Source organism: Drosophila rhopaloa, unplaced genomic scaffold (genome assembly GCF_018152115.1).
Source record: "Drosophila rhopaloa isolate 14029-0021.01 unplaced genomic scaffold, ASM1815211v1 contig_178, whole genome shotgun sequence".
Taxonomy (NCBI): domain Eukaryota; kingdom Metazoa; phylum Arthropoda; class Insecta; order Diptera; family Drosophilidae; genus Drosophila; species Drosophila rhopaloa.
Window position 1 is genome coordinate 293,873 of NW_025335059.1, and position 26,088 is coordinate 319,960.

The 26,088-nt window shown below is 40.3% G+C and overlaps 5 protein-coding genes across 8 annotated transcripts; 4 read left to right on the plus strand and 1 right to left on the minus strand.

Moving 5' to 3' along the window:
- Nucleotides 1–15: 15 nt before the first annotated feature.
- LOC108047878 (adenylosuccinate synthetase) lies at nucleotides 16–5,971 on the minus strand. The gene is made up of 5 exons (XM_017128281.2): nucleotides 5,687–5,971; nucleotides 3,482–3,584; nucleotides 1,410–1,689; nucleotides 980–1,340; nucleotides 16–915 (listed from the first exon to the last, which is right to left on the minus strand). Exons 1-5 carry the CDS (start codon nucleotides 5,858–5,860, stop codon nucleotides 487–489), a joined length of 1,347 nt encoding a protein of 448 aa, XP_016983770.1. The 5' UTR covers nucleotides 5,861–5,971; the 3' UTR covers nucleotides 16–486.
- On the plus strand, nucleotides 3,600–7,778 carry LOC108047879 (zinc finger HIT domain-containing protein 2). Of its 2 annotated transcripts, none has more exons than XM_017128282.2 (2): nucleotides 3,600–5,005; nucleotides 6,581–7,778. In XM_017128282.2, exons 1-2 carry the CDS (start codon nucleotides 4,968–4,970, stop codon nucleotides 7,734–7,736), a joined length of 1,194 nt encoding a protein of 397 aa, XP_016983771.1. In that variant the 5' UTR covers nucleotides 3,600–4,967; the 3' UTR covers nucleotides 7,737–7,778. The 2 variants fall into 2 exon arrangements, with proteins under 2 accessions (XP_016983771.1, XP_016983772.1); XM_017128283.2 differs by lacking the exon at nucleotides 3,600–5,005 and adding an exon at nucleotides 6,436–6,518.
- A 75-nt stretch (nucleotides 7,779–7,853) lies between these two features.
- Nucleotides 7,854–14,935, plus strand: LOC108047876 (protein kinase C and casein kinase substrate in neurons protein 1). 3 transcript variants are annotated; one of them, XM_017128278.2, is made up of 10 exons: nucleotides 7,854–7,871; nucleotides 9,918–10,024; nucleotides 10,478–10,587; nucleotides 12,254–12,591; nucleotides 12,912–13,138; nucleotides 13,202–13,322; nucleotides 13,386–13,496; nucleotides 13,549–13,760; nucleotides 13,885–14,042; nucleotides 14,113–14,935. In XM_017128278.2, exons 2-10 carry the CDS (start codon nucleotides 9,921–9,923, stop codon nucleotides 14,217–14,219), a joined length of 1,488 nt encoding a protein of 495 aa, XP_016983767.1. In that variant the 5' UTR covers nucleotides 7,854–7,871; nucleotides 9,918–9,920; the 3' UTR covers nucleotides 14,220–14,935. The 3 variants fall into 3 exon arrangements, with proteins under 3 accessions (XP_016983767.1, XP_016983768.1, XP_016983769.1); XM_017128279.2 differs by having other exon boundaries at nucleotides 13,552–13,760; XM_017128280.2 differs by lacking the exon at nucleotides 7,854–7,871 and adding an exon at nucleotides 8,235–8,318.
- Nucleotides 14,936–16,938: 2,003 nt separating this feature from the next.
- LOC108047907 lies at nucleotides 16,939–20,310 on the plus strand. Its single transcript, XM_017128324.2, has 3 exons — nucleotides 16,939–17,803; nucleotides 17,857–18,145; nucleotides 18,394–20,310. The coding sequence occupies exons 1-3, from the start codon at nucleotides 17,106–17,108 to the stop codon at nucleotides 19,573–19,575; spliced, it is 2,169 nt and encodes a 722-aa protein (XP_016983813.2). The 5' UTR covers nucleotides 16,939–17,105; the 3' UTR covers nucleotides 19,576–20,310.
- A 2-nt stretch (nucleotides 20,311–20,312) lies between these two features.
- Nucleotides 20,313–22,810, plus strand: LOC108047908 (homeobox protein MSX-2). The gene is made up of 2 exons (XM_017128325.2): nucleotides 20,313–20,899; nucleotides 21,737–22,810. Exon 2 carries the CDS (start codon nucleotides 22,140–22,142, stop codon nucleotides 22,674–22,676), a length of 537 nt encoding a protein of 178 aa, XP_016983814.2. The 5' UTR covers nucleotides 20,313–20,899; nucleotides 21,737–22,139; the 3' UTR covers nucleotides 22,677–22,810.
- The last annotated feature ends 3,278 nt before the right edge of the window (nucleotides 22,811–26,088 follow it).

Sequence of the window (26,088 nt, forward strand, 5' to 3'; positions counted from 1 at the left end):
CCAAATAAAACTCGGTTTTTGGTTAGACTTTAAAATGTATTTACCTTGCGACACAATTACACAAGTCAGAGCACACTGTTGTATTTAAATATTAAAACAACATCATTTAGTTATTGTACAATAAAAAATATCTGCTTCCCTTTGCATACAAAAAATCTGAAACTGCACCTGATGATCTTAAAAACTAAGTACGTCCTCATCAAACAAGAAGTTATAGTAAATATATGCGTGCGAGCCCCGGACGGCACCGCTTCAAAATGATTTTGTGAACATCAAAACTAAGAAATATAACTTAAAGAAGCAATAAGCTAATAATTTGTGTCCAAATATTGTAGATAGTCGAAATATTAGTTGTATTTGTGGGGTTAGGGCTGTAGTTGTGGTTGGGTAGTTTAAGCGCCGTCTCTGGCTAATGGGCTCCAAAGCGTTTCCGTCTCATATACACAAACTGGTAGGCATAAGTACGTCGGCACACTTTTTGGCTGGTTAATGCACATTGATGATGGACTCACGGCCCTTTCCGACGCCCACCCAGCGCACGGGCACGCTCAGCTCGCTCTCGAGGAACCGCACATAGCTCTGGGCATTTTCCGGCAGTTCCTTGAAGTTGCGTATGTGCTCGGTGGATGTCTGCCAGCCTGGCAGCACGGCGTACTCCACCTCAATCCCTCCCAGCTCGGCAATGGTGCCCGGGAAGTGGTCGAGCTTCTCGCCGTTGGGCTTCTTGTAGGCCACGGCCACCTTGATCTCCGGCAGCGTGTCGAGAATGTCCAGCTTGGTCAGACAGATGCAAGTGTAGCCGTTGACCAACGAGGTGTACTTCAACAGCGGTATGTCCAACCAGCCGCAGCGGCGCTTGCGTTTGGTGGTGACCCCGATCTCGAAGCCGCGCGTCTGCAGCAGGTCGCCAATATCCTGTATAACAAAAGGAGACCATAAGCTAAATAGTCCACTGTGAAATTACCAAGCTACCACTCACATTAAGCTGCTCGGTGGGGAAGGGACCATCGCCCACTCGTGTCGTATAGGCCTTGACCACGCCAATCACCTCGCCAATCGTCTGCGGGGGCAGACCCAGTCCCGTGAGAACACCGCCAATGCTGCAGTTGCTGCTCGTCACATAAGGATACGTGCCGAAGTCAATGTCCAGCATGGCCGCGTTGGCTCCCTCGACCAGGATCGTCTTGCCGTTGCGCAGGGCGGTGTGCAGGAAGCAAATGGTGTCCTTGACATAGGGACGTACCTTATCGGCGTAATCCTTGTAGCGGGCAAGCTCCGCCTCCACGTCCACGTTAATCGATGGGAACAGGCGCACATGGGTGGCCACAATCGACTTGAACCTAATGGTGGGTCAAAGAGGGCGGTTAGAATCGAAGTTCCCCGAATTCCTCGGGCACTACTCCTCTCACTTGTCGCTAAACAGGTTGAAGTCGCCGAGCAGCTCGCCTACTCGGATGCCGTTGCGGGTGGCCTTGCTGGAGTAGGCCGGGCCAATACCCTTCTTGGTGGTTCCGAGCGACTTGCCGCCCTTCTCGGCCTCCTGCATGCCATCCACATGCTGGTGGAAATCGAACACAAGGTGGGCACGGTCCGAGATGATCAAGCGGTTCTCCAGATGCTGCAGTCCCTTGGCCTCGTTCTTCAGCACCTCGTCGAACAGCGAGGGCAGGTGGATAACAACGCCGTTGCCTGTAAATGTCAAGCCAAAAGTTATAGTATTCGTTCTTAATCTGGGGGATTTCCCCATCTGCACAGTCCGCCTTTTAAATAAGTAATAAATAACCAGCAAACTGCAGTTGGCAGTCATGTGGTTGCAACTGCAGTGTGACTAACGGTTAGGGAAATTGGGTTTTATGGCTTTTGCGTCGTTTACAACTCATTTCAAATTTGATTCATGTTGAAAACGGGTGAAAACTCATTTAAACAAGTGTTTTTAAATGTTTATTTTAAGAAAGTATTGTGTAAGGAACTTAAGTCTACAAAAAATTTTAAGATAACTTTACTTGTATATACCTCACAGTACATTGTTTGCCTAATCCCCTTTAAGGCTAATATGAAGACTTTAAATGCATTATCAAGATCTTAAGTACCTTAGCATTTTTTGCGTTGCGTTTAAAAGCTTGTGTAATACTTTTTGTTTAATCGGCTAGAAATATTGTTCAATACATGGACTTTCTTTGGGGCCCCTATAAAAAGTAATCATGATAAGGTGTACTCTGTTTATCTTTAATGTCACATAACAGCTCCTAAGCAAATTGAGAGATTTCTGAGCTTTAAAAGGTTGCTATCTATATCGGGGACTGACTTTGTTGCACAATAAACAGACTCGTTGACGAAATGGAGAGTCCATGGAAGCAATTTTGAAATCATAATACCAGGGCACGCGAGCCGGCTCAACGAACGGGGTCGTTTTGAATTGAGTTCTGAGCGGCTAGGAAATTAAAAATAATAAGTTAATTGCCTGATTAGAATAATTTTCCGCTACATGTAAGCATGAGTGTGTTTGTGACTGTCTGCCATAAATGATATCAAAAAGGCAAAAGCTCTCGGGGAATTTTTTATGGGGTTCGCCCAGTTGGTGCGGTTCTGACTATCTCATAAATTAGTCTTGTGACAAACGATGACAGTACGGATTGGGTTGTTGCTCTTGGCAAACAATGTCACCCAAAACCACACACCCCACATGCAACATCGATTAAACTTTGATGCCGGTGAGCAGGACAAAGTTGCGAAAATATTGACAACAAACGACCTTGGTGGTGACAGTCAGTGACGTCACTCTGGCACTGGCTGGCACAAAGGTAATATTTATTTTCCCGACTCTGATTTAATTATCTCAATTGCTTATCTACAGAAATAGAAAAACCTTTCATTTTCATGGGCATGCGGCGCAGCAAAGTCGAAAAACAGACCGACTGACCCGCAAGCCAATGTCAATGATGCACTAAATCTTGCCAGAAATTCTTTGCCTACATCTGCCTTTGTATAAATCGAAATATAAGCACATATAGCTTAATGCATATATGTTTGCTCGATACGTTCAATTTCGGTTTGCATCAGAGCGAGTGAAAACTAAAAGCAAAACAAACCGACCACAGACCGTATATTTACGTCCTATACTGTATGCGAAAATTCTGTATAAATATATATTTTTAAGTTTCAAATGAAGAAAACAAAAGTTGAATGGCGTAAAGTAAAGGAATCACTTAATTTCATTGACAACTTTTTATCTCTATTTGTGTTTTTTACCGAAACTAGCATTTTCCTTGGTCATATTGGCATTGATTCTTGCAGATCCTGACTATACACAATGTTCCTTATTCATATTATAATGAATTCATAAAAACCAAAGTAAAATGTCGCTTGCATACTTTCATTGACAACTTTAAAGACCCAAAATTCTTCCTGACTATGTTGCCAAAACTTTATCATATTTCACTGAGCTTGGCACATCTTATCCCATTCCAAGTTATTAACTTACCGATGACGGAAACGCACTTCTCGTTTACAACACCACTGGGCAGCAGATGAAAGTCGAACTCCGTGCCATTGGCCACCACAGTGTGTCCAGCATTATTGCCGCCCTGCCAAGAAAAAAGATTGAAAATTAGGCACAAAGTTTCCTAGGTATACAAAATAGATATATGTAGATGTTGATATACAAAATTAGCATCATTTGTTTTGCTTTCGCATGTTCTGCGGCGGAGAGGAAAAACAAAGCTTGTGTGAAAAATAAATAAATAATATAGGTATACTTTGCAAATTGAATAACACAGAGCCCATCGAACGGGGAATACGTATTTGTCCCACGTGCCCCCACAAATATCAAATGACAATAAACGAGAACGAAAACGTTCCACTACTCATACAGATATACACACATAGATAACTATGAGTATCTCACGTAAGCACTTGATAAATTTAATGTGTTTTTCCTTTTCATTTTGGCAACTGTACAAATTTTTTCTACATTTTGCTAATCTAACAAAATTTCTTTTCTATGTACATATATTAATATACTGTAAGGTGAATACAACAAAATGATTAGCGGGAGAGGAAGAGTGGAAATTCTGGAACCTTCACAAATCATTGCTAAAAACCAAAAACAAGATAATCAAAATGTTTACGCGGTGCCAAGGAGAGGGCTTATAGCCGTAGCCCGGGTCTATGATAAGATACGGGGAAATGGAATGGCAAGATCGCAATAAAAAGTGCCGGTTCCAGTTCCCGTCCGTGGCCTTTCGCGACGCAATATGCGGAATTCAGAATACTTAATACATTATATTGTCGTAATCGGAATCACCGTAGGGGCGTGTCAGTCGTGTGACTCAGACGTCGGGTGCGATAATCAACTGGGGATGATATTATATAAGGGCACCTGATAAGACCTCTTCGATTCCGCTGAGCCACTATGATGGTTAGAGAGTGCTCTCCGCGGCATATCGTCCATTGAACTGCGTAGATAGTTCTGGGAAATCAACAAGTTGGTGGGCATAAACAATCCATTTATAACACGCAAAGCCCTATTTGTATAGCCTGCCAGTTCTGCAAATACAGCTCGACGGGAAGCCAATGATTCTGCAGAGGTTGCATTTTAGGGGTCCCAGTAGTTCTACGAGTCTCCAAGTTTCTGGTGAATGATGTTGGCGGTTATGTAAACCTGGTGGTCCGCTAAGCAAGCAACACAGATGTGTGGAAACGAGATGGGGATAGGAATTAACGTCAGCGGAGGAGAGAGTGAGATAGCGACTGAGAGTGGGAGAGAGACGGCCAGCACCAGTGACGAATTTTGCTGCGCCAGCATTGTTGGCAGACTTGCTGACGGAATAATAGTGCTGTTAGTTACCGATTGCCAGATATAAAAAGCTAAACTTCCCAGTGGGACTTAAAACTAAAAGGCTAATAAGTCATTTACACGGAAACGTAACTTTTGTGCAAACGAAACTGGTTAGCGTAAAGGAACTAAAATGTTGATATTTATGGATTACAATTTCTGTAAAGATGAGTAAGTTGGTATACAAACCGTTTACAAATTCAAGTTGTTTTCCAACTATAATTAGGTGTAAGCACTTCAGCGTGGAATTTTATTTAAAGTAAATATTTAAAACAATCTTTTAAATATTCACTATAATTAAAATGTATTTTTGTATTATACAAAATTGTAAACAGTCCAGAATAATAAGTACGGAACTCAAAAATATTTAAAGCCCTCAGATAATCTTTTGGGAAGTTTGAGCCCGGCTTACTGCACCTGCTGCTCTAGCTAGTTCCTGACCTTCGAAACAAGCCAGATTTGGCGTGAAAAGCTAGAGCTATGCCATCGCTGCGGCATACACACCAACACATGTGGGCGCAAGGGGAAACACGGGCGGACAGGCGCACACATGCGCCTCGCGGCACAAACACTTGGACAAACAGGCTCACGGACAGACACGTACACGGCGCACACACAGCCACAGCCACATGGCGGGCACAGAATTGATAAATACAAATGGGAAAGCATGCGGCGGCCGAAAAGAGCGATAATGTATAGTTCGAAAAAAGTGGCTCATCTGGTGAAATACGCAGATGCTAAGTGGCTCTGGGCTGGGGTGTCCTTGGGCAAGGATAACGCCCGTTATCAGTGCCTGGGTTCAGGGGATACCTTTTCTCATCTACCCACTGTTGGTTAGGCTGTATTCCTTACCTGACACCTGCACACGATGTCCACATCGGAGGCCAGCATGTCCACCACTTTTCCCTTGCCCTCGTCGCCCCACTGGGCGCCCAGGACGACGTCCACCTTGGACTTGTACATCTTGGTGCGTCCTTGGTGCAGCTGCTCGTAATGAGTGCCGTTGGTGGCGCTGGTCGCTGACATTTCCCCGGAACGGAACAGAACGGATCACGGATCTCGGGCACTCGGAAGTCTTTCGCGAACACGTTGTGATTATTCTCTGCTGGCTGCGCTCCACCAGCGTTTGGCTATAAAACAAACAGAGGGCGGTCTGGCGCGGCCGTACGGTCCTACTGCGCGGGAGATTTACTCCCGCCATAGAAGAGGGTAACATTAAACGCGGCGCGTGGGTGGACGCAGTACGGTCATATTTAACGCTTTGATCCCTGTAAGGATCTTTTCAATTGTCGTTATTTTAAAATTGTATTTGCTTTAGAGGGCTTATTGCTATCATCGAATTTTTGCACGTTTTAAATTGTTACTGATTGTCCGAAAGCTGCAATTAGTGTGCAGATATAAAAACTGTTAAGATGTTTTTCCAAATTAGTTCAGATCTTTAGTTTAAATGGATAATACAACAGCTTGATTTTATGTACCAGAAATAATTAAATAAATTTTCTTAAACCCAAAGGGTATACAATTTTTTTAAAAAGCCGTTTCTTAGAGTGCTCGCATTTGCAAAACTTTACGGCAATACTAAAATCTAATTTGATTACGACCACACTTCAAAAATCAGCTGTTTGCTACCGCATTATTTTGTTTATTTATTAACCATGTCGGAAGCAGAGGAAAAGTGTCACTTGTAAATATTTGGTGAAATAATAAAATAATACAATAACTTTAAAAACATTTTATTTCCCGCAGCTGTAGGGCAGTGCAATTCAAGTACTCCTGCCCCAAGTGCAATGCCCTTTATTGCAGTGTGGGATGCTACAAATCCAAGGAGCACCTCAAATGTTCAGAAGAGTTCTACAAATCCTGCATTCAGGACGAGCTATCTGGAGCCACTGTAACGCAAGAAAGCCAGGAGGACGTCCGAAAAATATATGACATATTGAAAAGGATGCGGGAAACGGACGGCGGCTTCAATCCCCAGGACTTTGATACAGATGGATTGGAAAATCCTTTGGACTCAGATGGAGGCGATGAAGCAGAACTAGGAGAAGATGAGGGAGAAGAAGATCCCGCAGGAGAAGATCCACTCGAAGAAGACTTCGAAGAAGACATTGCAGCTCGTCTTAAAGGTGTTGATATCAACGATGCTGATGAAGTATGGAGCCGGCTAACCATGGAAGAGCAAGAAGAGTTCCAGAAACTGATCACCAACGGCGACATCATGAAGCTTATGCCAGACTACAAGCCGTGGTGGAACAAGCCGAAGAACTCTAAGATTGTGGTTATTCCCACTCCCGAAGAGACTGCAAAAACAGACAGCTCTGTGCCCGAAATATACGGAAATATTGCCAAATTCTCGGATATATGCAAGAAGACGCCTTCGCCCTGCCTGCACTACAACCTGTGGAACATCCTAAGCGCCTACGCCTGTGTGGCTCGCTTTTTTGGCGGAGAACAGCGAACCAATGCCAGCGAAGCGGTGGCCCATCTGGTGAATCTCAGCGCCACCTTGAAGTACGGCACCAACTTTGAGGATGCTGAGGACGCCATTGTCTCTGTAGAGATGGAAGCCATCACAACGGGCAACGGTCCTGCCGGTGCAGCTGCTGTGGGAAGTGCCGCAACAGGAACCAATTTCCTGGTGGAAAGCAGGGAGCAACTGCAGCAGGATGCCCGGCAGTTGATGGCTACAAGGGACCACAAATTGGCCGCCTTAAGTGATGTGCTAAACCTCCTGCAACAGACCAAGGCAATGAGTCGGCGGAAGAATCCCCAGGAAGCCGAGTTCCAGAAACTGTTCGCCCTGGCCAGCGGAAGTGTGGAACTTGATCGCACAAAAGTCTCCCAGCTGGTGCGGAAGATCGAGTTCATGCTGTCGTATGTGAAGCGGGAAGAGGACCTGTGAGATTTCAGTCACAAAATATAAATTCCGTTTTCGAATTCCAAATTGTGTTTTTCTACATGGGTTTTACTGTCCTTAAAGATGGAAGCGATTATCGACCCTTTAACTCTTCTACTGCAGCCGCTTTTGCATCTTTTCGTAAGTAATAACCTGGTTTATATTATTGTCTTTAACCTTTTTACCACTGCTCAAATATTGAATAGAGTTTTCAATGAGTTTTTACGATTGACGTTGAATTCAATTTTTGGAACAATTTTAATCCTATGTGCACATTTAAAAAAATAAAGAAATAGGGTCACCCTAAATTTGTAATGAACTTTTTGTCTCTACTAAAACGAATAAGGTATTAGTTATATTGTTCATATAATTCGAAATAAAATAATTAATAAATTATTAAAAAAAACAGCCTATTAAAAATGAATTCATAAATTAAATTTAATACTGGTTCTTAGTGAAAAGTATTTTCGTAAGCCGCATGGTATATTATAACGGTCGCGACACGGTCACACCATACATAGTTTTTTAGTTGGCGATTCCAGACACACACTCGAGTTGTAGTGCTTTTTTACGCTATTTTGTTATTTGGTAGGTGGTCGCTCTGCTCCGGAAATAGCAAACTGACAAAAAACATTAAGCCAATGATTACTTAATTGTGGTTTTAAATGCAAGGCAGCAGTTGCAGCAACAACAACACAAGCGATCGCAATTTAGAACATTTCGTGCAAACGCGTTTTGGGTGTAGCGGAATTTCACCTATGTGTGTGTGTGTGTACCCCGAGTCTATGTGTGTGTGCGTGTCGGTGTGCGTCTGGCAACAACAGAAAATCCAATCGGCCAGCAAGTGCTCTTTCGTACACTTCTCCCAATAAAAATTATAATCGTAGCACCCGTATTAATCGTAGCACCTAAATATCTTATGTAAGGTGCCTGGAAAAACTATGCAAATATTTACAGAAAACGGCAGAGACACAAGTTCAATCTCAAAGATAAACGAGTTTATTTGAGAAAGGGGGTGGAGGTGGGGGCCACCTTATCGCCCAAGTGTGCGACGTGTTAGCTAAGGTGTGCTTGTGTGTGTGTGTGAGTGCCGTAAAGTTGCTTATCTATCTCCACAAATATGCGAAGTATGCGTCAACCTGTTTGTAAACTTTCTGTTGGCCATTTCTACTCACGAAAATCGCAAAGATCCGCGAGATCTAAGTGGCTATATGACTGCAGCCGCATTATATTTATATTTATAGCGATGAGAAAAACCAGTAAGCGCACCGTTTATGCCGATGACGCCCAAACCAATTCAATGCCAGATTTAAAACCGACAAGTCGTCATCAATCTCGTAGTGTCTTTGTGTGTGCGGTGATTAAATTCCAGCGACGGTTATTATCTATATATAACCGGTCAATGTCTGATGATAACATAACCGTTATTCACCATACGGGTGTGTGAGTGGAACTTAAACCGCCTGCATTGTTTACAAACAGCTGATGCAGGGAAACTCCTCTGATAAGATACCAAGTTTTCCCACCGGAAGGTTTAAAAATATACATACAATACCTTACAGAGAAAGAAACATTTTTATAAAACGGTGACCAATATTTTTGGAACATTTTATTTGAACATTAAAATATGAAAAATTCATTGTTTACAAACAATTGTTTGGCTTGCAGAAAAGGTCATATGATAAGATACCGAAGGTTTACCAAATTAATCAAAATTAGTTTACGAAATACCTCTATTTACATTTAAAAATGTTATCTAGATCAATGGTTTTTTTTTTCATGTGTATAAGAATAAGTTTTGCAATGAGTCAGGAGTGATAAATACAAACTTTATCAATTGGGACACTCGTCAAAAACCGGTCGTTGATAAAGCTCCGATAATTAAAGTTCTACCTGTTGCACCAAGGCCCAGGAATTTCTTAATCGAAACAAATTAGGAAAACAATTAATTTACCAACCGCATGGGTATAGTATATTGTTTAGCTAACGATTTGTTTGGCCAAGATAAACACTACAAAAATACAAGTTTGCGTATTATAAACAAAGAGCTCTGTTGTTGCCGCTACTGCTGTGAGTGGAAGTTGTTTATGGCGGCATCCTCTATTTACGTAACCGAAACTCATATTTTATGATTATTGCGCTTAAGCCCCTCGCACATGATTGATTAATATTGATTGTAACACACAGGAAATGTCCCACCATAGCGATGATCAGCTCCTGCAGGCTGGAAGCGATTCCTTCTGGGAGCCTGGCAATTATAAACGCACCACCAAGCGTATCGAAGATGGTTCCAAGTGAGTCGATAATCCCCAGGGAGTCCCAATGCACAGAGAAAATCCGTGTGTCAGTTATGTCATTCGAAAATCAAATCATTTAAAAACCTATTGGTCACTGCTTGTTACTTCGTTTTTATAACCGTTTAATGAATACGAATTGTTTGTTTTTAACTATTTAGTAACATTTGCATTTGGTAACGTTGTACGTCTTGCAATCAAAATTCAGATCAGGAATAAATAAAAATTGAACAACTGAAAGAGTTTATTTAGTAATGATTTTTGGTATATGTGATCAATTTTTTGGTTCAGTTATTTCTACATATGTATATGCTGAGCAAATTGATTGTTTTTTCTCTGTGCATAAGCACTTGGCCCGCTGGGTCATTGCCAGCAGAATCCATCTGAACCCGAACCCAAATACAAACTCAAACCGGTTTGCATTATTATGATTTTGTCTCATTTCGCACGCAGACTCTGCAATGACCTACAGCAACTGATTCAGGAGCGTGCCGACATCGAGAAGGGATATGCGAAAAGCTTGCGCGCCTGGTCAAAGAAATGGACTGAGCTCATTGAGAAAGGTGAGTAAAAGGCGGGTGGGAGTGTGGGTGGCGGTATGAGACATCATTTGTCATGTAAGCCTGCTATTTGTTAACACATTCATTCATTCGCGAGCTTGAAGACCAGCGGAGCATCAAGTGACCCGCTCACGTTGAATTCCCACCACTTATTTGGCCCACTGGCTGTTCTTATTTTCTACATTCTGTACATCATTCTGAGCATTGTTGTTGCCGTTGTGCGATAAGTGGCTTAAGCTATTAATGGCTTTTTTTTACGTTTTTTCGTTACCTCGTTTTTGTCGGTTGTAGTCTGTAAAAGCTTGGCACTGTGGTTAAAAACTGGCAGTCCAATTTATTAAAATATGCTAATGAGCAGGGAGAGCACAATGTTTAGATTAACTAACATAAACATTTGTTTGAACGCACACTTTGTTTTCAAACTAAAATTTGGCGAGGAAGTGCCAAAAGTTATATCTACAAAGAGATACTTTAGAAATTATAAAGATAACCAAACAAACAATTTTCTTAGGACTTAATATAATTGCTAAGAAATTGTTTTATTTGTTTCATTTTGAAAACTAAAAAGACTGTAATAAAGCCTTAAAAGTTATTTATAGATCTTATAATATTCTTAGTTATCAAATTTGACCCAAAGTCCCATAAAAGTTTATACCTACTTGGCATAATTTTGATAACAAAACTATTTTAGAACATTTTGTGCCTTTTGTTTTGGGCTTGGTTTCGTTAGTTTTGTTGGCGCCTAATTGTGGTAATGGCCGATGGTTATAGTCCATTCCTATTCCTTATTCACGGAACTGGGTCTCTGACCATTTTTGGCGGATGTCCGGCACAGTGTGCGCGCTTCTTCGTGAAATGAAATCGAGTACAGCGCTTGCAAAGTTGGAAACCGCTTTGCCTCATTGCTGCTGCTGTTTCTATTGCTGCTATTTTCTGTGACCGCCTCTGCACGGAATTCTTAGTGTCCACTTTCACAGTAACCAGCAATGGGCAATTGCAAAAGCGACTACCACTTCCTCCGCCTTCTCTTTGTATTTTCTTAGCTGGCCAGCGAAATTGTGCGGAATTTGCCTAGCTGCGTCTGGCTAAAGATACAGATACGAATACAGAAAAAGATATTCTCGTAGATACAGATACGCAGATACGGAGACCGAGAGGCAGAAGCGCTGGCCAGTGGCCCATTGCCCGGCACCAAACCGGCACCAAAGCGTCGCTTGAAATGGTTTCAAAAATCAATGCGACGGGAAAATAGAACGAGTTATTTCTGTGCTAAGCGTCTCAATTTCTATATATCTTTGTCTGTGTGCCAACACGGGGGAATTGGGGATAGTGAGTCGTTAGGCAAACGAGTTCCGTGCACTGCCAATTATAAGACGAGCATCATATTAATTTGATTGCGGTGTGCTAGCGCCCGACAAAAAATGCCAAAAATGTGCGATGTTCCTCGATCGCAGCACCCATACAAGTGCTCGTTCCTTAAGCATATTATATTTTCCATACCTATAGCTACAGCTATATCTTGCGGCTGTGGCTGATTAGATAAACCAAGTGCCCGAGGGGCCTACGATGACGTCAGCGGCAGACAGCTCGACTTGGCGACACGCTTGTAATCTGTTGTTAATTGAGAATCGCTATAAGAGATATATAACCCATGCTTGATTTGTTCCAGGGCCGGAGTACGGGACCACAGAGGCGGCCTGGAAGGGCGTACTGACAGAATCGGAGCGCCTCTCCGATGTTCACATGAAGATCAAGGACAACCTGTGCAACGACGTCAACAGCCAGATCAAGACGTGGCAGAAGGAGAACTACCACCACACGCTCATGCAGATCAAGGAACGTAAGGACCTGGAGGATCTGTTCAAGAAGGCCCAGAAGCCCTGGGCCAAGCTGCTGGCCAAAGTGGAAAAGGCCAAGGCGGACTACCATTCGGCCTGCAAGACGGAGCGCAGTGCTACCAACCAGGAGCGCAATGCCAATGCCGACAGCTCGTTGTCACCGGATCAGGTAAGAAACTTGGTGGAAATCAGAAAAACCATTGCTTTATTTGAATTGGAATTCTGTGGAATCATTTATTTTTCTTAAATTGGTTTTATCTTGAAATGTTCAATAACTAACCAACAAACATTAAATCCAAACCTGAAAATTATATTCAAATAAACAAACTGCAGTCCTTTTTAAAGTTATAGCCACATCTATCATTTCAGTTTTTTGTTTATTTGATAGTATGTTGGTTTTTTTGTTGATTTGTAAGTACTGACTCCATTTTATTGCCTAAAATATTAATTATTACTTTATTCTAAACCCTTTTTCCTTATCTGAATCAGGTGAAAAAAATGCACGATCGAGTGCAAAAGACCAAAGATCAAGTGCAAAAGTGCCGAGAAAAATACGAGCAGGCGATTGCCGAAATCACCAAATACAATTCGGTTTACATCGAGGACATGACATCCGTGTTCGATAAGTGCCAAACCTTTGAGAAGACGCGACTGCAATTCTTCAAAGAAATCCTTTTTAATGTGCACTCGAGTCTCGACCTCACCAAAGTGCAAAGGTGCGAATAAATATTAAATTTGTGTTTAAATTATCCATCTTTTAATCTTGTGTTTGGTTTCAGCCTGCCCCAAATCTACGAAGAGTTCTCCCACACGATCAACAATGCAGACCACCAAAAAGACCTGAAGTGGTGGTCGAACAATCATGGTATTAACATGGCCATGAACTGGCCATCATTTGTGGTAAGTTTGCTATTATACTAAAGCACAGCTTAGCCCCTAATGGAACTTCCGCCCTGTTAACAGGAATACACGGAGGAGTTCCGTGACATTGCTAAGGGCAACAAATCAAAAGAGGCACTGCCGGCAGCACCCATCACGCTCATCAATCAGCGACCCGTAGCCGAGGATGTGCACGTAAGCTAGTTGACTGTGCAGTAATTAAAATCAGACTAAGCCAGTTCTTTAGCAGGAATACCCTACGACAAACAGCTTGAAGAAGAACACCAGCACCTTGGGCAGCGTCAGCAGCAGAGCGAGTGTAAAGAGCGATATGGCGACCACGCAATCCTCAGCCACCACATCCGAAGCCAAAACGTCGGCGGCGGCAACAGCAGCGGTAGCAACGGGAGCGGCGGCCACGGCGGCATCAGCGGCATCCAATCGCAATCCGAGCGTAACGTAAGTTGAAACAGTTTGTATTGTTTTGAATTACACTCGGACTGTTCGCTCGCCGGCCCAGAGACACGTCGCGTTGAGTGCGCTCATTTTCATTGAACTAATTGATTTCAATTTGTATACACAGCAACGGCAACGGCAAAGTCGATGCAAATCCATTCGACGAGGAGGAGGAGTGGGACGAGGGTGACAACGTGCTGGTGGACAACGGTGAGCCGGGCGTGCCGGTCAAAGCGCTGTATGATTACGAGGGCGCTGAAAGTGATGAGCTCACATTCAAGCAAGGTGTGTGGAAGCCCTCCATATGATAATCTCGAATGGTCAGCTCTCAACCCTTTTCGCTCGGCTCTTTCAGGTGATGTTTTCGAGAAGCTCGAAGATGAAGACGAACAAGGCTGGTGCAAGGGACGCATGAATGGGCGCGTCGGCCTGTATCCGGCCAACTATGTGGAGACCGCGTAAGCCGGCGGAGCGGAATAGTGGAAGTCGTTAAGCAGATATATACATGCAGATACGTATATGTAGCATTACAGCGAGGTTAGAGACGCATTACGGATTGCGTATACAGTAAAACAGTCGTTGATGAAAATATTACCATACATATGTATTAGAAATTGTTATGAGCAATCGCTCGCACTATGCGTATTCCGATAGTGCGGCATATGAGGCATTGGGCATTTAATCTACTTACGAGCAAGGGATGCACCAATACCGATACCGATCAACAAACCAACCTACCAATCAACTCACCAACAGTAGCAATGCGGCAGTTAGCAGGCCGATACGAACATTCAGATATGTAACAGAAAACTTAGCGAAAAGTCGTCAACAGAACAATAAGTGTAAACGTCAATGTATGAAATGACATTACAAATTAAATGTATTATGTAATTTATGCTATGTATAACAAACTGAAACTGAAATTATGTATTTTTTGTCACGATGCGGCCGCATTTTTACTCCCTCACTGCGCCGTAAACCTTTTTTGTGGTCAGCCGGGGGGCGCAGCGTAGTCTTTGGCAAATTTAGATATTGTACATGCATAGCATTTGTAATGCGTTTCTTGAACATTTTATTATTTATGAAGTTTTGTGTATACATACGTATTGGAATATGTATACTGTACATGTACATTTTTAAATGACTTAAATTATTGAAATAAAACAAACAAAACACGATTTCGTACATCTTTAATTTGTTCCCATTTATAAACAAACTGATTTATTTGGACTCTTTTATACGGGCTTTTGTATATATATATATATGTTTATTCAGTGGTTTTCAACAATTATTTTCTAGAAAGACATTTGGGGTTTGTAGATTAAGTGTGTATGATTGTCACAGATTTTGAAAGATTTTTTATGAATTTGATAGCATGCTTTTGGGGTTGGAAGATAATCCGAGAGTGTCAGAAATCAGAGGGTTCGAAAAACTTTGGCGGATAAACCTCCTCTCTGGTTAAAAGTTATAGAAAAGTTAAATACAAATGGGTGCTTTAACAAACTGGTTCGGGGTCGAGTAAACTAGAAATACTATAAATTATATTCCTTTAGTCCTGAATTAATGTATATCAAAGCATGAATTAAATTAAAACTAATTAATTCATGAAAAAATTAAATAATTATTTTTGGATTATTAAAAAGTAAATTATTGATTAACTGTTAAAATAAGACATTAATACCGTTAGCAGCATTTTTTTATTGTACTGAAATAATAAATATAAGGTAATAAGGTAATTACTCGTTTTCTATATTTTGTATTCACTTTTATATTTTTTCGATTAGTTAAAACCTAGAAACATTTTTCAGTGTGTAAGTTTCCTTTTTCAATGCTTATCTATATTCGGTAAGCAAATAATAATAGAATTATTACAATGCCGTATGCAGTGTGAACTCATATTCAATTATTTAAATTTGCAGCAGCGCATCAATTTGCAATAACATTTTAACTACCTCGCAAACCTTATTGACTTGACGTTTGGCTCTTTTGACTACATTTACTACTTTATGCAAGTGGAGAAAATTGTTTCAAGACAATTACACTTAAAATGAGAAAACCTTAAAGAATATTTGAAACGTTCATATATTTTTGGTTACGCAAATATTTACTTAAATAATTATCGAGTTCGTTGTTTACATACTGTAAAACATGTTTTCAAATAACAAAGTCTACTTTCAAAATGTTGATTGCAGTTGCTTGAAGCAGTGGCAAAATTCGTCCAGATAAAAATTCTATAGTAAATAGCTTTTAGTAAGAGAATTCAAGATGTTATCTTCATGCAATTTATTTAGCAATGGAGACTTCTAAGCTGTTTTTACTTTTTTACCCCTGCCCAGTCATGTTTTCGGCGAAGATCGTGCCTAATTGTTAAGAATGTATATACGTTATGCCTTGAATGGTCTCTCAACATTACGAACGTTTATTTTTAGGTTTTATGCGATAAATCGTTGCATTTGAAGCCACGCTCCATCCCCCATTACTCATTCCAATTAATTTAAACATTTTTGTGTGTTCGGATTATTTTAATATTATCAAGTAACGTACAAAATAATTTAAAATAGTAGATATTTTTTTTTCAATAAAAATATCGCAATTTTTGTTAATTTCAGCTTTTATTTGTAATGAACCTAATCAAATTTGGAGTGTTTTTTGAAACTTATTTCAGTTGTTTTTTCTAAGTCTTAATTAAGTAGAAAAGTTTTTTAAAGGAACTCGCAACAGGCGTAATTAGTAAAACAGCTTGGGAATGAGGAAACATGTAATTTTTTCCACAGTGATCATTTTAGTTGCGTCTGTATTGAGTTAGATTTATAAACGAATTCTAAAAAAAGAAAATTTCACCCTTCTTAATCTCTTTCCATATCAACAATCATCAAACAAAACACAAAATATTTTCGGACCACCTATCTATACAGCTTCAAAAAATTAGCATCACTAACACAAATATGTTTAAGTGGTAAAACTAATCATTTCCTTCCAATTTTTATATTTTTTGAATCTAAGTTTATGTTTCTTAAAATGTTCTTTGATAAATAATAAACTGTATAGTAGTGGTACTATTATTTTTCCAACTGTATGTAGTGTATTGTATTGCATTGTAATCTTTGGGCATAGAGAGCTCGCCAGCATGCCGAGCTACTAAAAGCTATATTCTGATATTTTGGTTTGAAGCAGTCGAGCACACAATCGCGAACAGAGCGGACATTTCGGATTCGGGTCCGGAAATGTGTGATAGCCAATTCTAAAATAATAACAGTATTAAGATTTTATTAAAATTAAAAAATTAACTTAAAAGCATTGTTTAAATCTGTATAACGAAGTTTATTTTTGATTTGTGTCGCCCTAAACATGACAACCATTAAATACCAACTAATTCCAACGGATGATGAACTACCCAGGGAGGAAAAGCCTCTAAAATGGATAGTAAAAATATGTTTTTTAAGTGTGGTGCTCCTGATTCTAGCGTTGTATAACCGGAGTCTCTCGGGGAACCTGCTAGACAAGACCACACCTTCGGAGGTCTCTATGGATACAAGTACGGTCAAAACTCCATTGGTTTCTTCGAGTCTCTCTAATATTTTATATGACACCAGTACACTTAGTACTATAAAAGTGACAAAGATTACGAAGAGATCTACTTTGAGTGCTGCAACAGAGACTAACAACTGGAACACAGGCTCCACCGATATCCCAACGGAGGAGATTACAGAAACTCAACCGGAGGTCAGCACTGAGAGAAATATAATACATGTTGCCAATGAATCGACACCAGAGACCCCATATGCATTAGAAACGGAATCGGGGGTGAAATATTTCGTAAATAGCCCGCAGTGTCAAATGCGTTATCCGGATCCCTTCGCCAGCAACATTCTGAAGATCTACAAAAAGCATAGCTATATAGTGTGTGATAAGAGCAGGGACATGATCACAGTGAACTTTAACGAAACGGACAGCACCTACAGGCTTCACATGCTGGAGAAATGCGAGTGCTGCTACAAGCAGATCCTTCGAGCAGGAGTTTCAACCATGGCGGACCACCAGTACAAGTAAGTTACGAAGGTCATATAGAAATGGTCACTAAAGAGGAATTTCCCGGCAGGCTACGTCCGTGTGTGAAATTCCAGCAGGACTTCTTGGTACCAACCAACGTGACAGCCATGATTACCTACTGCCGCCGGCCCCCTTATAAGAAATTGTCGCAAACGAATGCCTTCAGTTTTGTTCATCCTCGGAAGGAACCGCCCAGAGCCCCGAATCCAGACAAAATGCCCAGTGTTTTGCTTTGGGGCATCGATTCCATTTCCCGCATGACCCTCGAGATGACCATGCCCCAGATGTTTAAGTACCTAAGCGCACAGCACTGGTTCGAACTTGAGGGCTATAACAAGGTATTTATATTTTGGAAACAAATTTTACAATGAATAAAGTTACTTTACACTCACTTCAATCAAAAATTTTACGAAATAGAAATTTGTTTATAAATATTTTAGGATAAACAATTAATGAGCCTTTACATTCCATAAGAGCTTTGATTGAAGTGTGTTTAATGCCTTCGCTCCTTACAATATTAAAAAATTTTACCATTTTGATAGGAAATGAAGGAAGTAAAATCATAATTTCCTACTTTCTGCTGCAGATGGGCGACAACACATTTCCAAACCTGATGGCGGTGCTCACGGGATTCAACAAAACCTTCGCGAAAGCACAGTGCCGACCCGATAAGGTGGGTGGCCTGGACGCCTGCCCACTTATTTGGAAGGACTTCAAGGCGAGGGGCTACACAACCGCCTTCGCAGAGGACTGGAGTGGATACTCCACATTCGACTATTTGAGCAAGGGCTTCTTTCGTCCGCCGACGGACGTGTACGGCCGACCATTGATCCTGGCCGCAGAGAAGGAGCTGAAAATGACACATGAGAGTGGTCTGCCTTACTGCTTGGGACGCAAACCATCTGCCGAGTATATCTACGACCTGGGACTCCAGTTCACCATGGTCAACCGTAACAGCACCTTCTTTGGCATGTTCTGGACCAATACCTTCAGCCACAACGACTTCTCTATGTCCTCCGCCATGGATGCGAGGATGGTGAAGTACATGCGGACGTTGGACAAAAATGGCATAATGGATAACACCATCATCGTCTTCTTCAGCGACCATGGTTCCAGGTTTGGACCATTACGGAAGCTGGATAGTGGCTTCGTGGAAGAGCGTCTGCCCTTCATCTTCATTCGTGTGCCGCTTTGGATTCGGGAGAAGTATCCGCAGTTCCTGCACAACCTGAAGCTGAACAGGAATCGCCTCACTTCGCCGTACGATATCCATGCCACCCTGAGGCACCTGCTGGAGCTGAACACTCCGCCGGAACAGCTGCCACGTCCCGAGGGCTGCCCCACGTGCCACAGCGTCTTCCTGGAGGTAGACTGGTCTCGCAATTGCTCACAGGCTGGGATCGAGGAGCACTGGTGCGCCTGTGAAAAATTCTCAACGTTATCCACAATGGACGCCCGTGCCAAGATCATGTCCACTCAGCTGGTGGAGGCCATCAACGGGTTTGTGGCTGGCAAAGAAGGGGCGGAAGGATGCCAGCAGCTGAAACTTGACGAAATATCCTCGGTGAAGCAAAGGGGTGACACAAATCTGTATAAAATCCATATAAGTGCCCAACCTGGTAACGCCACGTTTGAGGCGACGGTGCAGTGGGATGAGAGTGCCCAACGGATCTCCATCCGGGTGCCCAGCATCAGTCGCTTGGACACTTATTTCGGGCTGTCAGAATGCTCTTCGGTTAAGGAGACCAAAAAATTTTGCATCTGCTGAGTCCTGGACAACCGCAAGACCGCACAAAAAAAAGGACTCGCTACTGCAATCGGTCGGATCTCGGTGCCTTTGTTGTTGGAAGGTACCGAGGCCTATCACTAGGGTTGATCTTTGGGCGGATGGTTAGTGGCTGACAACTACTTTGGCCAAATAATTGCGGCCTAGCGATTGTGCGAATGGGAAATTAGTTGACAATTACATGCCAATTGGCAGATACTCGGGTAATTGCCTTCTGATTAAAATAAGATAGCAGCCCAAAATTAACTTAATTCCTTGCAAATATCTATCTTATTAGATATATCTGCTTATCCAATTCCTCCCAGTTTGATTCTTAATTTTTGAGTGCATACGAGCTGGTAAATATGGTAATCTTATTCCAAAGGAAACCTTGCTTTTCTAGAATTAATTTACTCTGTTAATATTGACAGTGCAATTGTACTTTAAGGAGCCAAAGTGATAAAATGTTAATAAAATGTATTTATACAATAGGTACTGCCAAAAAACTATTAAGAAAAACATTTCGTTGTTCGGAAGAAAGTAAAGTTTGCATACGTTCCTTTTCATACTTTATAAACATTGATTTAGTTTACACGCCATATTAAATAAAAACATTTTAAAGTTGCGTGTGGATTTCTTTAATTGCTATACGATTTGTGATTATCCATTCCTTAAATTAATGTTATTATAATTACGAAAATAAGAATATCGAATAATTATAATTATGTTTTGTAAGTAGATACTGATTCTTTGTTGTTTTCAAAATGCTTCGGTTCTGTAGCATGTTTTAATTAATTTCTTTATTGCTTTGATTATGATTGCAGTGTAGGGCTGTTTGCAAGACCACAAACTCAAAAATAAGCCCATTGAATATTACAATTTTAAATAAGATAATTGCAAATAAATTAAACCGTAGTACATAATAGAAAAACCGGTACACATATTGTCATTAGCAAGCTTTCCTCATTTCCACAGTATTCAATGGTATTATATTTATGCCGACTATCCAATGGTTATTTTCAATTAACAGTGTAATTGATACTTCAAGAACTCAACGAGGGTTGCCTCAAAACTCGTTTCGCGAAGGCAACTGTTATGAAAACAAATTTACGAATCAATCAAAACATACGCGCATCAAAATATATCAGGCTCAACTTGTTTTCCCATCGAAAGGGATGAAATGGAATGGGATCTGATAGGAGGGCAGGACTTGAGAGAAAACATGGATGCGGATGGGTTCACCACGTGGAAAAGGGAGGAAACCAACCTACGACCCCTAACGTTAACCACAACAAATCAAAAACTTTCAAAATTATGTTTAGTGCTGGTAAGTGATAATAAACCGAAAATCAAATGTTCTTATCTACTTAAAGTTTTAAGAATATTTTTATAAATAAAAAATAATTTTTATCTTGTGTGTACAAAGTTAGATAAAATTCCATTAATAAAACCTGTGAGCCACGTTAATTTCTCCTTGAATAGTTAATCAATTCATTTATCAAGGACCAACAATAAATATTAATATTTTGGTTTCATTTATGAATTCTTATATTAAACTGATAAATATTTTGAGAATTTCTTCATGTTAAAAGGATTGTTATTTAGCTAATAGAAAATACTCTTTTTATGTAACGGTATACTATCCGCATTACGAATACAGCAAACATTTAATGGAGACAATCGAACTCGTGTACTTTATTGCCTTCGCGGGCCTAATCTCGTCCGTTGATAAGGATAATATAATTATAATTATGTTTTGTAAGTAGATCACTGATTCTTTGTTGTTTTCAAAATTCTTCGGTTCTGTAGCATGTTTTAATTAATTTCTTTATCGATTTGATTGTGATTACAGTGTAGGGCTGTATGCAAGACCACAAACTAAAAATAAGTTGAATATTACAGTTTTAAATAAGATATTTAAATAAAACCGAAATTATAAATCAAATGTTCTGATCTATTTAAAATTTTAAGAATATTTTTATAAATAAAAATTAATTTTTATCTATTAAGCTTAATGTGTATCTTGCAAATTATTGTTGACCTGTAGACCATTATTAAGACCTGTAAAGCGAATTAAATTTCTCATTGAATAGGTAAACAGTACATATATCAAAGACCTACAATTAATCTTTAATTCTTATATTCAACTTATAAATATTTTCAGAATTTCTTCATGTTAAAAATACTCTTTTTATGTAAGGGTATACTATCCGCATTAAACAGAAGCAGAATCACAGCAAACATTTGATGGAGACAACCGAACTCGTGTACTTTATTGCCTTCGCGGGCCTAATCTCGTCCGTTGATAAGGGTAATACAATTGAGCCAAGGGGATGGCTACCTGGCCGGTGCTGGGAAACGCCTATTAAACGCCTGGCTGCTTCCGAATGAGATTTGTATTGGGCCAGGCCAATCTCTTCGTCCTGCCAGACAGGGATGGCCATACACTATCTGCCTGGGATGCAAATGGCGGCGATGGGAGGTCCTGGGATAAATAGCTCGTGGATGCGCAACGAACTCAGCAGTAGCACTTTGACCAGCCCGGCGAAAGGATCGATCGCCCAGAGATGAGTGACTTCAGCATCGAGTATATTCTGAACCGCGCCGGCGATAGATATGTGGGCACCAATGCCTCGGTGGGCGTCCTTCAGCGACTTCGTGCCAGCCTGCCGTTCCATCCGTACGCCCCGCCATCGTATTCCAGCAAGGCTCCTCCTCGGGGATCTCCTCCAGCGGTGGCCGAGTGTCAGGTTCCGGTCTACGACTGGCTGCAGTACACCCGCTATCATCCGCCCAAGCTGCCCAGGGCACTGCGGCAAAGTGCTCCCGCCAAAAGGACTCCCGGCCGCCTGCCCCGCATCCCCTTCACTCCCCAGCAGCTTCAGGCTCTGGAGAGTGCCTACAAGGAGTCCAACTACCTGAGCGCCGAGGATGCCAACAAGCTCGCCGAATCCCTGGAACTGACCAACACGCGGGTCAAGATCTGGTTCCAAAATCGAAGGGCCCGCGAACGACGGGAGAAACGCGAAAAGGACGAGAGCTGCGACTCCACCTTCTCCTCGAATGCCTCCAGTCCGGAACCGGAAATGATAGTCGTAGCTTAAGATGGAGAAGGATCCACTCCATCTCCTCTTCCACCATGGCTGTTACCGTGTAACTTCACATTCAAATTAAGTGGCTTTCTGTAAATACATTTACATATTTGTAAGATAGCATAAGTAAAACAATATTTCCTAAATATCGCACAATAGTAAATAAATTGTTTATGATACATATTTTAAATATATTTGAAATCTGACAATAGTAAATCTATTATTTATTATACATATTTTATATTACTTTTATTGGGTTAATATTGAACCTAGAACTACTCATGGCAATGAACCATGCTTTTTAAAATTCTACAATTTGTAAAGAGTTCCATAATCTATTTAAAATTAACCTCAAGCTGTGTGTTGGAAACTATAATATTCAGATCATACATAAATTAAATCCAACCATGATTAGCAAGATTAGCAATTGTAACTTTTGGTTAATTCTGTTTATTGGAATAAAAACGGCTTTAAAATTAGTCAGATAATCACATCATTTGAGTAAAAGATTATTCTATTTTAGACAACAAAATATTTGACTATGAATTACGAATATTAGCAGATGGTAATTTGCAATATAACATTAGTTTCAGATAAAATAGGTTTCCTTAGAAACAAAATTAAAATTATTTTTAAATTTGTTTGTCAGAAATGAAATTATGAATATTATTACTTACAGAATCTTGAAAATATTTAAAATATATTTTCAACCTTTTCTTAAATAATGTTTACAAAAACTTATAAGCTAATTGCTTCGTTAAAGGAGATAAAACAGACTTATTTGGTATTTAAATAAACATACATTCCTTTAAAATTTAGACTATACACGAAAAAAAAATGTTTTTTTTAATGTGAGATTAGGGACAAAATTCATCGAGAATAATTAAAGGTCAAAATTCCTACAACTTTAGACAGGTTTGACGCTTTTGGACATTTTTTCCTGGGTCTAGTGCGTTAAAATATACATGCTCGTATTCTCAGTATATTTCTAATTAGATTATAAATTTATACATAATTTGTATATATTTATATATATGTTTCTGTATAAGCAGTCATATCCATTTCACCTGATGCAAATTGCGTATGGATTGAGTAATTTAATATTTTTTTGCGGAAACTGGTTGACTTCACTGGTTTTCTTTCGCATGGGAACATCGCATTCGAAAAATGGGATCAAACGCAGCCGAACCAGATATGATAATTTGTTAGGATGTGTGGCCAAAATTCGAGCCCATATGGGAAAACATCCAAAAAAAAAAGGTGAATGAAAATGTGAAAATTCGCGTGCCGGAAAAGCATCAAACTGAAAAAGGAAGACGAAGGGCAGGCTAAGCCGATTTTGCAATTGTTGCCGTTGTTTTTATGGTCAAGAGTAATTTGTTTTTCCGCTGCCTTTGTTTGCAAACATGCTAAAATATCAGATTACAAAGCGGCAGTTCCTCCAAGCAGTGGGGGAATCGATTTCGGATGCGTTTCCCAAGTCCTGATTCTGCCACAAGGTCTGGCAAATGAGTTTACGCAAATCCAGGAGATGTCTGCCCCTAATCCCAAACTAATCCGATCATATGAGCAGGGAAAAGAAAGGAGATCCACACCGAAGTGGACAACAGGAAAGGAAGGATCGCATGCGCCATTTGGCTATCTCAAATGACCATCGAAAGGAGGACAGAGTGGAAGGGTTGTGCTGCACTTTGATGATACACCCGCGGTGGGATCATGAATAAAATACCAAATAGATAGGAAAATCTAAAAAGCAGGAAATTGTTATATATATATATATATTATATATTATTTATCTGATGGTTCGTCGCTTAAAACCTGCATTGACCCATCTTTATTAGGGTCAGAAATCATTCCTTGACTACGTTACAAACTTCTAACACAAAATTAAAATAACCTCTGCAGGGTACACAAATTCATGAAAACATGTTTGTTTTGGTCCCTAAAAACAAATGTAGAAGTTGAAGGGTTGACAATTTAATCAGAAGTCGTATCAGATATTAAAAGACTATTAAAATGTATTTGTAAATTTTTTTACATATATGTGTATACGGTCACTTATTGCAGTTGAGACCACATTTCAAACCAGTAAAACCTTAAGGTTCACCTTTCTAATGTCCAGACCTTCGAAAGATCCTGAACAATTTAAGCCACACTCATTAGACGCAGATAATTCGTTCAAATTTGTCAAATCGGCTTATGATTTGCATTCTATGACGGAATGTTTATGTTACTAATCTAGTCCTGTTTGACAAACAATGCGGCAATATTTATTCTAATGGCGTAGAATAACACACAGCCTGTAGTCTCCGAGGGTCCTTTTGCCGGTCCTTTCTGCGGACCAAACAAAGGACAAGCGCAGGCGCAAGCGGGGTTTCAAGGAGAGGCCCACAGAAACTGGGTCAAGACGGGCGCGGGCGGACTAGTGGCGGGGCTTAACGTAATTCCCATTTTTGCGTAGATTGAGGTAAGCGGGGTGTGCGGGCTTAGAAGGGCGTCAGCCAGACTGTCCTTTTGCGATCCATGAGATGAGGCTGCAACACTTATATATTTAATGGTGTTATATAGGAATAGGAACTGTAAACGAAAAAAAACTTAATTTATCTTTATACCTTTAAAAATGAATTAGTAAATTATTTTATAAGCACTGCAAATCCAATTTTTATAAAAATAATTATAGATATATACAAGACTTTGAAAGGGGAATACTCTGTAAATTATATTCTCCAAAATTATTCATATGATGCATTCTTAATACTCAAAAAATCCCAACTTCCTAACTTTAAAAACACCAAAGTTATGGCATTTCCAATCGTTCAGTTATATAGTATAGGATATAGTTGGCCGATCCTTATGAAATTTTATAGGTCGGATTAATAAAAATACCTTAAAATAATATTAATAAAAATAATAAAAAAAAAATAAAACCCATAGAAAATCTCAACTTCCTAACTTAACAAACACAAAAGTTATGGCATTTCCGATCAATCAGTTATATGGCGGCTATTGGATATAGTCGACCGATCCGGCTCGTTCCGACTTATATACTACCTGCAATAGAAAGACAACTTTTGGGAAAGTTTCAAGCAGATAACTTTAAAACTGAGGGACTAGTTTGCGTAGAAACGGACGGACGGACGGACGGACGGACAGTCTGACAGACGGGCGGACAGACGGACATGGCTAGATCGACTCTCCTGGTGATGCTGATCAAGAATATATACACTTTATAGGGTCGGAAATGTCTCCTTCAATGCGTTGCAAACTTTTGACTGAAATTATAATACCCTTTGCAAGGGTATAAAAATCAAATAGAGGAGACTAAAAAATACTACTATTAATTGCCTAAAAAGACTGAAAAAAGAATATATTTATTTGACTTCGACTTAAACTAAAATATGTTATACAAACACAGCCAAATATT